This window comes from Rhinopithecus roxellana, chromosome 6 (genome assembly GCF_007565055.1).
Source record: "Rhinopithecus roxellana isolate Shanxi Qingling chromosome 6, ASM756505v1, whole genome shotgun sequence".
Lineage (NCBI taxonomy): Eukaryota > Metazoa > Chordata > Mammalia > Primates > Cercopithecidae > Rhinopithecus > Rhinopithecus roxellana.
Genome location: NC_044554.1, coordinates 109,693,515 through 109,709,421, shown reverse-complemented (window position 1 = coordinate 109,709,421; position 15,907 = coordinate 109,693,515). Strand labels below are relative to the sequence as shown.

At 44.5% G+C, this 15,907-nt stretch overlaps 1 protein-coding gene across 1 annotated transcript in view; it reads right to left on the bottom strand.

The window, feature by feature from the left end:
* GALNTL5 (polypeptide N-acetylgalactosaminyltransferase like 5) overlaps positions 1-12,161 on the bottom strand; it is a 65,525-nt gene extending 53,364 nt beyond the window's left edge. The window contains exons 1-2 of the mRNA XM_010384051.2: positions 11,947-12,161; positions 734-1,019 (exon numbers count right to left, since the gene is read on the bottom strand). Coding sequence (XP_010382353.2) covers positions 734-1,019; positions 11,947-12,003 — 343 coding nt within the window. The 5' untranslated portion in view covers positions 12,004-12,161. The remainder of the gene's footprint in view (positions 1-733; positions 1,020-11,946) is intronic.
* Between the last annotated feature and the right edge of the window lie 3,746 nt (positions 12,162-15,907).

The following is a 15,907-nucleotide window of genomic DNA, read 5'->3' as shown; positions in this document are numbered from 1 at the left end:
CTGGGCTGAAGCGATCCTTCCACCTCAGCTCTCCAAGTAGCTGGGACTACAGGCATGCACCACCAGACCTGGCTAGTTATTATTATTATTTTTGTTGAGTTGGGGTCTTGCTATGTTCCCCAGGCAGGTCTTGAACTCCTGGCCTCAAGTGATCCTCCTGCGTCTGCCTCCCAAATTGTTGAGATTACAAGTGTGAGCCACCACGCCTGGCAAAATTAGATCTTCATGTGTGGGAATATGGGAAAATAATCTTACGAACATAGTGATGAGGGAAAAAAGCAAGTTCCAAAATAATATGTATATCAGAATATCTAAAAATATATTAAAAACATAGAACACAATATTTTGCTTAGGGATAATATACAGAGGAAGTGGAAAGACATGCAGGAGAAAGACACTCATCACTTCAGGTCAGACAACCTCTGAGGGTGGCGTGGGGACAGGAGGGAGGTAGAGTTTTTACGGTACTGTTACAACTTATTTCTTGGAAAAACAGAAAGCTATCTGAAGCGAATATAGCAAAACTATATTTAAAATGATAAATTTAAGTGGTAAATACACGCATACTTGTTTTATTATTTTCTATGTATAGATATATACAGGTATATAAAATAATTTATAACTTAAAAAGTAAATTGCTTTGAAAAGGATATTCTCATACTCTTCCAAATATTAAATATTATGGTATATTTTTCCCTTCAAATGGCTCACGGAAAAAAATCCAAATACTTACTTAACATAGACTTTGCTTTATCTTCATCAGTCCTTTTGACTATTACATGCGGTTTTGGTATTTGGTCTGAGCCATAGATAATTTGCTGATGTACTTTTTTTCCAGGAGACCAAGCTGACAGAGGCTCATGGCTTTCCTTCTGCCGGTTGCTCACATGATTATGGTGCAAATATATGAATAACAGAGCTGTCCAGATCCCAAATGTCAAGGACCCATAGAATAAACATCGAATTATGGTGTTTCTCATTGTAAACCCAGCATTTTCAAAGGTCCATTTTTCAATTTCCTAAATCAGAATGATTTAAGAGAAGCAGTATTAGATATTCCAATGGTTTGTAAATCACCTACTTGGCTTAAATTCCATTTTCAGTGTTTTAAAAACAACCACGTTGATTGTCCTTATCATATACATAAAGTGTGTCCTTATTTCTATTAGCACAAATTCCTAAAACTGATATTCCTAAGATTACTTGACATCAAAATGTGTAACATGCTTATAAAACATACAGTGTCATTTCAAGACATTGGCCCATACTCCTGTCCATAAAGGAAATACCATCGAAGAAGGCTTTCTCATCCCTTATCCATATCCAGTCCACCTCGGAGTGATAGTATGGATCTCTAAAAAATCTGATTTGACATCAAGCAGCTTGTTAAAAATGTAAAAACACACAATGTCACACGCTGGAAATAAAGGGAGCGACGAGTACTGTGACCCACCGCTGATGGATGGCGCAATGGTACAATCGTTTTGGCAACATCTAGTCACGTTGAAGATACGTATATGATATGATGAAGCAGTTCCATCCTTAGGGATATATCCTAAAGAGACTCGTAAGTTGGCCAGGCACGGTGGCTCACGCCTGTAATCCCAGCACTTTGGGAGGCTGAGGCAGGTGGATCACGAGGTCAGGAGATCGAGACCACCCTGGCTAGCATGGTGAAACCCTGTCTCTGCTAAAGATACAAAACATTAGCCAGGCGTGGTGGTGTGCGCCTGCAGTCCCAGCTACTCGGGAGGCTGAGACAGGAGAATGGCGTGAACCCAGAAGGCGGAGCTTGCAGTGAGCTGAGACACGCCACTGCACTCTAGCTGGGCGACAGAGCAGAGCAAGACTCCGTCTCAAACAAACAAAAAAAAGAGACTCATAAGTGGCAGCTCTCATCTAAATAGATGTATCATGAGACAGGTACAAGAATGTTTATTGAGGTAATGTTTGTCATAGTGAAAACTAGACACTGGCCGGGCATGGTGGCCCATGCCTGTAATTCCAGTACTTTGGGAGGCCAAGGCAGGTGGATCACCTGAAGTCAGGAGTTCGAGACCAGGTTAGCCAATATGGTGAAACCCTGTCTCTAGTAAAAATACAGAAAATTAGCCGGGCATTGTGACCGGCGCCTGTAATCCCAGCTACTCAGGAGGCTGAGGCAGGAACATCGCTTAAACCTGGAAAGCAGAGATTGCAGTGAGCCAAGATCGCACCACTGCACTCTAGCCTGGGCAACAAGAGTAAAACTCTGTCTCAAAAAAAAAAAAAGAAAGAAAGAAAGAAAGAGAAAAAGAAAACTAGACACAGCTGAAGTTTCCCTCAACAGGAGAACTAATAAAGCGATGCTACTCTTTCAATGATGGAAATGAATCTGCTGGAGCTATGTGCACTGGTGCTGTAAAGTCTAAAAACATCATGTGCGAAAAGCAAGTAGGGTGGGATATAAATCAGGAAAACGTGAAAAAGAGTGCAATTATTTATGGTACACCAACATGTAGCAAATGCATGGTAAAAAAAAAAAAAAAACATGCATGTGAATGATGTACACAAATTTACATAATAGTGATTATATATATAAAATAGTGAATTTACATAACAGTGATTACCTTCATGGTGGAGGGGAGGAGAATAAAGAACTCCTACTGTATCCTTTTTTTTTTTTTGAGACAGGGTCTCACTCCCCTCACCTAGGCTAGAGTGCAGTGGCACAAACATGGCTCACTGCAGCCTCGACCTTCTGGGCCCAAGTGATCCTCCTACCACAGCTTCCTGAATAGCTGAGACCACAGGCACATGCCACCATGTGTGGCTAATTATCATTATTATTATTATTATTTTGGTATAGACAAGGTCCCACTGTGTTGCCCAGGCTGGCCTCAAACTCCTGGACTCAAGCAATTCTACCGCCTTAGTCTCACAAAGTGTTGGGATTACAGGTGTGAGCCACCATGTCCAGCCTCCTACTGTTATGCTGACTTTTTTAAAAAGCTCTTAAGAAAATGTGGCAAAATGATGTGATTTGATTGAGCTTGATAAATGAGAACTCAGAGTGCTCATATTTTTGTCTATATTTTCCTTGTTTGAAATTGTAATTTATTTTAAAAAGAAAGAAGAAAGTCTTGAGAGGTTTCCTTTAAAGATGATAGATTGAATGTGTGTGTGTCTTCGCTCCCTCTTGACTCAGCTGTGAATAAGAATAAAGCTAAAAACTCTCATGGGAAAAGAGAGTGGTAGAGGGAACATCAATGCACGTGAGATTTTAACACATCTGGAGGAGAGAACGTTATTGGACGGGTGATAACAATGTGGAGAGACAGAGGACTCTGATGAGGAAACAAGGCTGCTAACCCTGGAGCAGCTTGGGGCTTGGAGGCCCCTGGTGAGTCAGTGGACACATGGCTGCGGGCTTGGGGAAAGGCACATGTTAGTATTCAGAATAGTCAACTCTCTTCGCCCAGCCCTGCACAGCAAAATCCAGGCAGGAGTCAGAGTGGTTTCTTTGAAGAAGTAGACTGGTAGAGGCTGAGCCTCTACAAAGGAAAGCTTGGGGCTAAAACCAAGAGTGTCACTTAGAATGTGTGGATGTGGAGTGTCTGGGTCCATCTGTCTACTTTCCCTCCTCCCACACAGGATCCTGGCAGCCAGGTTACTATGTCTGAGGTGGGATTGATAGGAGAATCATTCTGGGATGAGAAGCCAGGGCCCGGAGAAAAGACCTCCATGTGCTGAAATGTAAGAGCTTCCAATAAAGCAGCCGGCTCCCTAGGCCGTCCCCCTGAAGACAGCACACCTGTGGCCAAGGTCGGCCCAACACTCAGCGATTCCATTCAGCTGGTTGGCATCTCACTTTGGGATTGGAATCTGTGTTAGTCTGTTTTCACGATGCTGATAAAGATACCCAATGCTGGGTAATTTATACAGGAAAAAGTGTTTAATGGACTTACAGTTCCACGTGGCTGAGGAGGACTCACAATCAGGGTGGAAGGCAAGGAGGAGCAAGCCACACCTTCATGGATGGCAGCAGGCAGAGAGAGTTTGTGCAGGGAAATTCCCCCGATAGAACCATCAGATCTCGTGAGACTTACTCTCACGAGAACAACATGGGAAAGACCCGCCTTCATGAGTCAATGACCTACCCCTGGGTTCCTCCCACAGCACGTGGGAATTCAAAATGAGATTTGGGTGGGGACACAGCCAAACCATATCAGAATCGAATGCTGTTATGCACGGAACTGTGTCCACCCGCAACTCACATGTGGAAACACCAAGCCCCGATGCGACTGTATTTGGAGGCAGAGCTTTTAAAGAGGTGATTATGGTTATATGAGGTCACAGGGTGGACCCTAATCCAATAGGACCAGCGTCCTTATGGGAAGAGGAAGAGTCCGCAGGCAGGTGCTTGCACAGAGAATAAGGCCTGTGAGGTCATAGCGGGAAGGCAACCGCCTGCAAGCCCTGAAGACAGGCCTCGGGGAATCCAAGCCTGCTGGCAGCTGGATGCCGAGTCCGGCCTCCAGAACTGTGGGAAAATCAGTGTCTGTTGGCCAAGCCTCCCAGTCTGTGGACTTGGTTATGGCAGCCGGAGCTGACTCCTACAGCTGCCAAGGATTGCCTGAGACATTTAAGGAAAGCCTCCAGAAAGAAAGAAAATGCAAACAGAACCGGAAAGGGGAAGAAATGAGAACTTTGAAAATATCGAAACATAATGTTGGTTGCTCAGAGAGATCAAAGAAGATGCTACACTCATACAACCAGAGGAACAGGCTATGAAAAAGGAGCATTGAGAGAATAAAAAGGGGAAGCTGAAATTTAAAACATGATTGTTCACATTTAAAAATTAGAATAAATGGCCGGGCGCAGTGGTTCACGCCTGTAATCCCAGCACTTTCGGAGGCCAAGGTAGGCGGATTCGTTGAGGTCAGGAGTTGGAAACCAGCCTGGCCAACATGGTGAAACCCCATCTCTACTAAAAATACAGATTAGCTGGGCATGATTGCCCACGTCTATAATCCCTACTACTCAGGAGGCTGAGGCATAAGAATGGCTTGAACCCGGGAGGCCGAGGTTGCAGTGAGCCTAGATCACGCCACTGCACTTCAACCTGGGCAACACAGTGAGACTCTGTCTCAAAATAAAGAAATACATAATAAAAATTATTAGAAAAATGGTGAGAAAGGAATATTCTGAAATGCACAAGAAAATGGCAGAGGGAAGCCTAAGAGAAAGCTGAGACCTGTGGTGTTTCATTCTAGAAGGTAGAAAGAACATCTGCCCAGTAATGAGTTCCGCAAGGTGATGAGAGAAAAGTGGAGGGGAAATCGTCAACGCAATCATGCAAACATTTCCAGAATGAAAGGGGCCCACAGAATGCCCCATATAATGAATGAGACAAGAAAGAGTATCAAAATGATATCAAACTTCTCAACAGCAACACTGGAGTCTGAAACTATAGACAAACAGCTTGAAACTTTTATGTTAAATGTTATTCAACCTAGAATTCTCAACCTCGTCAAAATTTAATCAAACTTGGGAGTGGAATAAAAATATTTTCAGATATATAAAGGGCTCAGAAAAAGTACTCTCCATGTATTCTTTTTTGGGAAACTACCTGTGGATTGCAAATGGAAATAAAGGAAAAAGTAAATAAAGACATGGCTGGGCACAGTGGCTCACGCCTGGAATTCCAACACTTTTGGGAGGCCGAGGTGGGTGGATCACTTGAGGTCAGGAGTTTGAGACCAGCCTGGCCAACATGGTGAAACCCTGTCTCTACTAAAAATACAAAAATTAGCTGGGAATGTTTGGCTCCTATAATCCCAGCTACTTGGGAGGCTGAGGGAAGAGAATCATTTGAACCCGGGAGGTGGAGGTTGCAGTGAGCTGAGATCATGCCACTGCACTCCAGTCTGGGAGACAGAGCAAGACTGTCTATTAAACAAACAAAAACAAAAACCCAGACATGGACCCAGGACAGTGAATGCAACCCCGTTGAGAGGAAGAGTATGTGGGATGGAGAAGTTTAGGTGGATGACACAGTTGATGGTAAAAATTAAGTGGCTCACGCCTGTAATCCCAGCATTTTGGGAGGCCGTGGCGGACAGATCACGAGGTCAGGAGATCGAGACCATCCTGGCTAACACGGCGAAACCCCGTCTCTACTAAAAATACAAAAAATTAGCTGGGCAAGGTGGCCCGCACCTACAGTCCCAGCTACTTGGGAGGCTGAGGCAGGAGAATGGCGTGAACGTGGGACGCGAAGCTTGTAGACAGCCAAGATTGTGCCACTGCACTCCAGCCTGGGTGACAGAGTGAGCCTCTGTCTCAAAAAAAAAAAAAAAAAAAAAAAAAAAAAAAAAAAAAAATTAAGGAACAATATTTACAGAGTGGTAAGATGCAAACACTGATTACTACATTAACCACAAAAAAAAAAAAAAAAATCATACAGACCTTTTTTTTTTTTAGGAAAAATAAACTAGAAGAAATGGAGGTCATATAATACAAATGAAGTTGATGTATAAAATTAATAAAAAAATAGAACTCTAACAACCCCCTTTTAAAATATGAAGGTGGGTCGGGCTCTGTGGCTCATGTCTGTAATCCCAGCACTTTGGGAGGCCGAGGTGGGTGGATCACGAGGTCAGGAGTTCAAGACCAGCCTGACCAACATGATGAAACTCTGTCTCTACTGAAAATACAAAAATTAGCTGGGCGTGGTGGCATGTGCCTGTAATCCCAGCTACTCAGGAAGCTGAGGCAGGAGAATCGCTTGAACTCCGGAGTTGGAGGTTGCAGTGAGCCGAGATCGTGCCACTGCATTCCAGCCTGGGTGACAGAGCGAGACTCTGTCTCAAAAAAAAAAAAAAAAAAAAAAAGAGGGTAACTGTCATAAGAAATAGATTGAAGAGTCAAAAGTGATTGTAAGAGGGAGTTGAACTGGGGACTGGACAGGAACTGGGCAGGGACCTGCTAATTTTCTTTATAATATTTTGTTTTTATTTTTTATATGTGTGCATTACACTGAAAGATATTTTTAAAATAAAGATTGTCTAAAGAGATTAGAAATGCAAACAAACCGTATCAAACAGCATTGGATACTGGTAAACACAAGAATACATCGGCCACTTGTCCCCTGGACCCTGCCCCTTTCCATCACATGTCATCCCAGCACCTGGAAAAGGTAATCGCTGAAATGAGCCTTAGGCCCTGCAGGTCAGTCCAAGCTCTAGGACCCTCAGCTTCTGTCCTCCTTCATCCCACACTCTGATTTGCTCAAGTGTCTTCTTGACCTTTGAACATTTAGTATTGTCTCCAATTTTTGTCCTCTCTCTGACTTGAGAACATAATTTGGTTTCTACAGTTTTGAGAAAGGGTCTAGCTCTGTCACCCAGGTTGGAGTACAGTGGTGCGATCGTGGCTCACTGCAGCCTTGACTGGCTCAAGTGATCCTCCCACCTCAGTCTCCCAGGTAATTGGGACTACAGGCGCCCACCACCACACCCAACTAGTTTTTTTTTTTTTTTTTTTTTTGTAGAGATGGCATTTTGCCATGTTACCCAGGCTGGTTTCGAACTCCCAAGCTCAAGCAATCTGCCTGCCTTGGCTTCCCAAGGGATTAATCCCAAAGTGCTGGGATTACAGGCATGAGCCACTGTGCCTGGCCTTGTTTTGTTTGTGAGTTGGTATCTTACTCTGTCACCCAGGCTGGAGTGCAGATGGCATGATCATTGCTCACTGCAGCCTTGAACTCCTGACTTCAAGTGATCCTCTGTCTTTGGCCTCCCAAAGTGCTGGAGCTATAGGCACATTCCGCCCCCCCATGCTTGGCTTTGGCTTCTACAGTTTTGACCTTAGGCATGTCCCAGGAACTGGCTTGCATATACGTTGTAGCTTCAGTAGGAAACCCACGCTGCTTGACAGAACCTGGTATCCAGAACAATTCCATGGCATCAAACCACCAGAACAGGACATTGTCCCCTCAAAGAGACTTGAACACACCTGCACAAAATGTCTTGTGCATGGGATGCTGTGCTGCGTCACCCAGACACCGCCTTCAGGGCAGAGACACCCCTTCTTCTAGCTGCCACGAGAAGTAGCTGCCATAGGCTCACAGCTCATGACCTAGTCAAGCCGCTTTGTCCAAGTGTCCCCCGCCCTGGGGATCTCACATTCAATGACTGGTCAATGGGTACAGCTCTCTTGTCTATCTGGGAGAATCTGGAGAGCCCTCAATGTGAGCTGCCTGTGGGGTGGGCGGAGTCTCTTCTGGAAATTGCATCACCATCTAGCCTCTTACTCTGATTGAACCTACTTGTCTCCCTGCCTTACAGTGTTTGTCCCCAGATCCGCTCCTAATAAACTTTTCCATGCAAATCTTCGTCTAAGAGTCTTTTTCCTGGGCAACTTGACCTAGTATGATGGTTGCTAATGGTCCAGGAAAATGGGCTGTAAAGGGGATTTTAGGGCTAGACCACCCTCCAGGTGGCTGGCCCTGAGCATCCCATCGCTGGTGGAAAGGTGGTGTTCTGAAAGCCCCTGGCATGCTATGGCTGATATATGCTTGTTAAAATCTCACTGGCTGTGAATCAGGATGAAATACAGGTGGAAAGGAATGTTCTGGTTCATGCACTTGACTGAGGAATAGGGAGGAGTAATTATAAATATTACAGGATAGACGGCTATTGTCGGATGCTATGGTTGCATTTGAAAAAGGCAAGGAAGGCTGAGGGTGGTAATCACCAATTGAAAGCAAAGTATCAGAGTCAGAGGCCCTTGTTAGCATATGAAGGATCTCATTTCCTACAACCTAAGGGCGGGTAGAGCTGAGGGTCATGCTCAGGGCCTGATTATCAGGGCAGCAGAGCTCCAGGGCAGGTTGAATTCTCAAGCCTGCCTGGTCTTCTATCCAGGGAAGGAGGCAGGCTCTGACATTTGGGATGGGGATATCTGGGTAGAGACACGCCGGAGACCTGGAAGGCCCAGGTCTACAGGAATCCTCTGAGCCTGCAGAAATGGCCCACTGCTCCCCAAGAAGACTAGCTCTCCTTCTCTGCTTTGCAAGGCAACACGTGTCCTCCCTCAGGACTTTCCCCCCAGTACCCTCCTCACCACCAGATCAATAAGTAGGGTCGCATTACAACTTAGCCTGTGTGGGAAAGTCCTACCCTGCTGAGGGAAGAAGGAGAGTATTCCCAAAGGAGCTGCAGAATCAGCCATCTTGAACCAGCAGGCACCCAGGGTGCACATATGGGACTGAGTCCAGAGGATACGGATTAAGGGAGGGGGAATGTATTACAATAGAATATTTACATTTATTACAACAGAAATATTCCCCCAGGACACTCTGGCCAAGATCCTGGGTGCAAAATAGAGATTCATTGACTGAATAAGTAGCACTTTACGAATGAAATATTTGATTATGCCAATTAAAAGTATCAAATATATGAAGGCAAAGTAGGGAAAATGTGGATTAGGACACCTGAAAAGAGAATAAAACTGTTTTAATTTACTTTACCACAACTGAGTTGCCAGAGTCCACAACTGGAGTGAGAACTTTCTCAATGCCTTTCAGCTAATCAAATGGTGTTATTTCCAGGCCCACCTGGAAGGACTGGTGCTCTTTCCAGCACACACTTCCCCATTCTGAGCCCATGAAAACCCCAGACTCAGCCACATGTTGGGACTACCCACCTTTGAGCCCCCTCTCACACAGAGGGCTACCTTATGTCAAGAGCTGTTCTGTTGCTCGGTAAAACCCTCCTCTGCCTTGCTCACTCTCCAGTGTCTGTGTAACCTCATTCTTCTTGGACACAGGACAAGGACCTGGGACCCACCAAATGGCAGGTGCAAAAAGAGCTGGAACACTATAGCCTTCTCACCTTCCATCAGTGCCAGGTGGCCACCCCGCATGATGGGAAGTGGTGGTGGGGCTGAGACAGCCCAGGAGCAGTGGACTGGAGCAGGTGGGTCAGAATGAGCTGTAGCACAGATGAGCTGCAACACACCATTTGCACTGTTCACCACAATAAAACGAGCCATAACACACCCCCCTCCCTGACCCCGTTTGCCATGTTGCAGGTGGCAGGAAGGAGAGAGAGAGCTGTAACAGTCCTTGGGGGCTCAGACCTTGGGACTCCCCAAGTGAGAGCCATAACACCCCTTGAGGCTCTGTGGTTGTTGGCATCTCTGAGTTTTCAGGCACCACCACGTTCCGTCTCATCCAGATGCTGGTGCCCAAGGTGGAAGATGGTTGTGGCACACCCAGACCAGCCATGGACTAAGCACAAAGCAGTTGTGTGTGCGGAATCTCAGTCGGTAGTGCCAGCCGAGCGCAGCCTGCTGGGTCGAGTGGGCAGAGTGAGCCCAGAGGTGAGCCCAGAGCCAAGCGAGGCCCAGGGAGGGGTGCTGCCAGCTGGGAAATTTCCGGCAGGCAAAGTGGCATTGAAAGACTCCTGTGTCAATAGGATTGTTACTGAAAAATAAATTATTCTCTAGAAAGATTCTAATACATCAGGAAAACTTGGGGGGAATTCTCTTTAGATGTGAACACTTATGAACATATCCCCAACCTCCTTAATTTTCTTATGTTACTAATATGAGTTCTTATATTACATTTTCTCTGGGACAAGCACCTCACCTCCCAACCCACCCCCTACACTCCCACAAAACACAGAAAACCCCTCCTACCGAGAGATCGATGTAAGAGGTGTGTGATTGGCCTTTGGACTTTGTGTCTTCAGAAGACAACCATGTTTAGTTATCTTCTTCAGTAAAATATGCTGAATTCAATGCTAGAAAAGCACAGAATTTGTAAAATATATTTCAATGAGGATTCATATGTACAGCAAATAAAATTTTAAGTGCATTAAAGAGACTTAGCAGATGATTTAAAAAATCCTGTAGAGAAAAGGATGCAGCTAATAGTCACCAACACACCCACACCACACCCCAAAACCCTAGCCTAAATCTGCATTTACAATCATTGAGTTTCTTTATTTTTTTCTCTTCTTTTTTTTTTTTTTTTTTTTTTTTTTGAGATAGCATTTCGCTCAGTTGCCCAGGTTGGAGTGCAGTGGCTCAATTATAGCTCACTGCAGCCTCGACCTCCCAGGCTCAAATGATCCTCATTTCAGCCTCCAACTGGTACTACAGGTGAGTGCCACCATGCCTAATTTGTTTCTTTTTTTAATAGAGATGAGGTCTTGCTATGTTGCCCAGGCTGGTCTCAAACTCTTGAGCTCAAGTGATCCTTCTGCCTTGGCCCCCAAAGTGCTGGGTTTACAGGTGTGAGCCGCCGTGCCTGGCCAAGTTTTTAAAAAAATATGAGTCTGTTGAGTCAGGAAAACATGAACATGCTTTAGATAATATCACAACTTATTTTTCTGTAAATAATCAACACTTTTTTCTTTTTTTTTCCCTTGAGACAGAGTCTCACTCTTTCCTCCAAGCTGATTTTGGACTCCTGGACTTACACGATCCTCCCACCTTAGCCTCCCAGGAGCTGGGATTACAGATGCCAGCTGCCATGCCCAGTTTATAATCAGCATTTTTAAACCCCTGGCTTTCCTAGGACCATCTTAATACTGATCTCCATATAGGATCTAGGACTTTATGACGCTGCTAAGAACCATTTCTCCCTATTTTTTTTTTTCAAATAAGTAGTACGTTCACTGTATAAACATTAACAGCATAAAGACGCATATAATGAAAACTTTCCCTGTTTTTCATGAACTAAAGCCATTACAATGCCCAGTCCACGTTTAGGGTGGTGTAACCAGCTTGGAGACTACTCCTCCTTTAAAAAATAAATCTTCTTAATCCTAATCCCCAGAGCTATCATCTCCTTCAAGACGCAGGGATCTGATGTACTGCTTCCGCTGATTCGAAGTGAAAGACGTTCCCCCATCTTTGTTCCCACTTCTAGCACATGGAGCTCACTTCACCTACCCTTGAGATAATTGCATTGACTGCTTTGTAACTGATGTATTTTCCAAGCAGAGTCATAGGTGAATGAGGCAGAGGTCTGTGCTGAATGAACTGAGAGACGTAAAATTTTTTTTAGTTAGCAGGCTTTATGGTGGCTGGGTTCCAAGCAGATGCCTGGTTGTGCTGGGTTGCTGGGTCACACATTGGTACTCAAAGGGTAGTACAGGCCACCTCACAAAGCCTGATGACATCACACAGGGCGTCACAGCCCCCCAGGGGCCCCTGCCTGTCAGCTCCAACCAGCAGGTGGAATCCAGGAGTTCCAAGGTCCAAGGTCCTTACCCCTCAGCTGAGAATATAGGGAAAGCCTCATATTAGGTGAGGTTAGAATCCAGGGTGACTCTTTTCTCTAGGCAAGGCCTAATTTTTAGCTTTTTTTTTTTTTTTTTTTTTTTTTTTTGAGATGGAGTCTCACTCTGTCGCCCAGGTGGGAGTCCAGTGGCGCAATCTCCGCTCACTGCAAACTTCGCCTCCTGGGTTCATGCCATTCTCCTGCCTCAGCCTCCCAAGTAGCTGGGACTACAGGCGCCTGTCACCAGGCCCAGCCAATTTTTGTATTTTTAGTAGAGATGGGGTTTCACCATGTTAGCCAGGATGATCTCAATCTCCCGACCTCGTGATTGGCCTGCCTTGGCCTCCCAAAGTGCTGGGATTACAGGCGTGAGCCACCACGCCCGGCTAATTTTTTAGCATTTTTGAAATAAACTTAAGAAAAAGAACAAGCTTTCAGAAGACATGAAGAAACTTACAGATGAACCAAAGGGTTATTTAATTGCCTTTTAATTCTTTACATTACTCAGCATTTAGATGTCAGTACATTAAGACATTTAGAACACAAATATTTCTAAATTTTTTTAGAGTACATAACATTTAGAACACAAGTTCAGCCAAATGCTTGTGAAAAATTTCTTCTGAACAAATCCCAGGAGACTTGACCCTCCCGGCTTGAGGATGCTGACTCTGTTTTGCCTGAAACCAGACAAGCTCTGCTTCAGGGTCTGTGAGTGGAAGGGGAATGGGTGGGGACCTCTTGCAACCTCTCCTGGGGCAGACACAATGGGTAATAGTGACCTCCTGGGGTAGATACTGAAACTACGCCAAGTGATAACAAAACTGGCAGAAATTAGTTGGACCCAAAATGGCCAACTGGAGTTTCTGTAGAAAGAGCTTGCTGATATCACAGCCTGAATTTCCACACATGTTTCTTATTAACTGCCCCGGAATTTAATTTGCACACAGCACCCACGAGGAGGCAGGAAGAGATAACTGCACATGTCTGAGGACTTGCCAGACCTCCTCTTTCCTTCCACCAATCTCTTGCTAGTCCCAGCAACTCCTGACCTTGTGATCCACTCCACTCAGCCTCAGTGCTGAGATTACAGGCATGAGCCACCTCACCCGGCCTGGAACTTTATTTTTTAATTGCGATACTACATATCATACAATTCACCTTTCATCTATGTTGTGGCATTTGTCAGTATTTCATTCCCTTTTATGGCTGAATAACGAGTCATTGCTTGAAAATACCACATGTTATTTATCTGTTCATCAACTGGTGAACATTTAGCTGGTTTCCACTTTGGGGGTGTTATAAATAGTACTGCTATGAATATTCCTGTACGCGTTTTTATGTGCACATAATCCCTCTAACCATTTTCTAACAAAATTATTTCCTTAAAGACAGCACAGCAAGACAGATTTGAGCGGGACTCCGGTCTCCTTGTTGGTCAACTTGCAGTGAAAAGCTTTTCTTTTCTCTAAAACCCAGTGTCTTAGTGTCGGCTTCTAGCGCACGGGTCAGTGACCTCTTTTGCTCAATAACAACATGACGGGCCATAATGACCTCCTGGGACAGACAGATGTGCATCAATGACTTCCCATCCAAACTTGTGAGCCTCCTTTCTGCAGGCTCAATGGGAAGGTCCTTCTTGCCCATTAATAATATTAATATTAAAGTAAGCTTTTATTCATAATAGCCCCAAACTGGAAACAACCCAAATGTCCATCTGCAGTAGAATGGACCCATTGTGGCATATTCATAGAATGCAGTGCAAACCAGCAGAGGAAAAGACCAGACTGCAGCTGCATACAACATGGATGCCTCTCGCAGACATGGTGTGAGACCGAAGCAGCCCATGGGAGAGCACAATTCTATTTCTGTGAAGTTTCTGCAGAACGAGAGCTTGCTGATGTCACAGCCCAAATTCCCACAGCATGTGGAAGGGAGCAAGAAAAGGTAAAGCCACTCTAAAGTGATAGAGCAGTTTATCTGTCTCTCAGTAACCAGTAGCTCTGTTTAGGGGCCAGAACAGGGTTGCTGGTTACTGAGAGGGGGCAAGAGAGAGGCTTTTAGAGTGCCAGAATGTTCTGTGTCTTCTTGATCTGGGGGAGTGAAGGCTTCATGGAGCCTACTTGTACAAACATGCATTGGGCTGGTCACTGAAAGTGTATACACTTCACTGTATGTATGTCATATCCTCAAAACACAAAGGAAAAAAAGTGAGTCAACACAACTTTTGGACAAAGATTTTATTGCGGGAATTTTGCAACCATTAACATGGTTTGGTTGCCGTAATAAAGCAAAATCTTCCTTTCTGAGAAAGGTGCACATCTACCATGTTCAAGGACAATAGTTCAAATTGCGTTTATTTATATTCATATTTATTTATTTGAGATAGAAGCTTGCTTTGGCCTCCCAATGTGCTGCAATTACAGGCATGATCCACTGTGCCTGAACATTTTTTTTTGAGACAGAGTCTTGCTCTGTTGCCCAGGCTGGAGTGCAGTGGCAAGATCTCGGCTCACTGCAAACCCCACCTCTGGGTTCAAGCAATTCGCCTGCCTCAGCCTCCTGAGTAGCTGGGACTACAGGTGCAGGCCACTGTGCTCAGCTACTTTTTGTATATTTAGTAGAGATGGGGTTTCACTATGTTGGCCAGGCTGGTCTCGAACTCCTGACCTTGTGATCCACTCCCCTCAGCCTCAGTGCTGAGATTACAGGCATGAGCCACCTCACCCGGCCTGGAACTTTATTTTTTAATTGAGATATTACATATCGTTCAATTCACCTTTCATCCATGTTGTGGCATTTGTCAGTATTTCATTCCCTTTTATGGCTGAATAACAAGTCATTGCTTGAAAATACCACATTTTATTTATCTGTTCATCAACTGGTGAACATTTAGCTGGTTTCCACTTTGGGGGTGTTATAAATAGTACTGCTGTGAATATTCCTGTACACGTTTTTGTGTGGACGTAAGTTTTCAGTTCTCTTGAGTATACACACAGGAGTAGAATTGCATGTGGTAACTCTACGTTTAATTTTTTGAGTAATTGCCAGGCTGTTTTATAAAGCAGCTGCACCGTAGAACTTTTATTTCCAAGAGGAAAACGAGTCACGAACAGCCCTTCCTTAGGACTTGCCCTACTGATTTCAGACTTGCCTTGCCAGCCTCTACCGTTGTGCACCAACCAACTCCCGGCAATAAATTTCTTCATATGTATCTCTTGCTGGTTCTGTTTCTCAGGTTAACAAGCCTATACTCCTGTGTAACTGAACCCTTTTAAAAAATCCAGAACCTGGAAAGTTCCTGCACGCTCCTTCCCTGTCAGTGCTCATTACAATCTGGCCCCAGAAGCAAGCACTATTCTGATTTTATTTACCATACATGAGTTTTACCTGCTGTAGAATTTCATGTAACCGAAAGGATATGATATGTGGTAGGAAACCTTGCGTAAGGTTGCTTTCATTCAGCGTAATATTTTTGAGACTGACTGTTTCATGTATCAGTAGTTTACTTTTTATTGATGAGTAGATTTTTATCATTAAAATCATACCATTTGTTTCTTCATTATTTTGTTCATGAACACCTGGGTATTTTAGTTTGCTCAGGCTGCCATAACAAAGTACTACAGGCTTCGT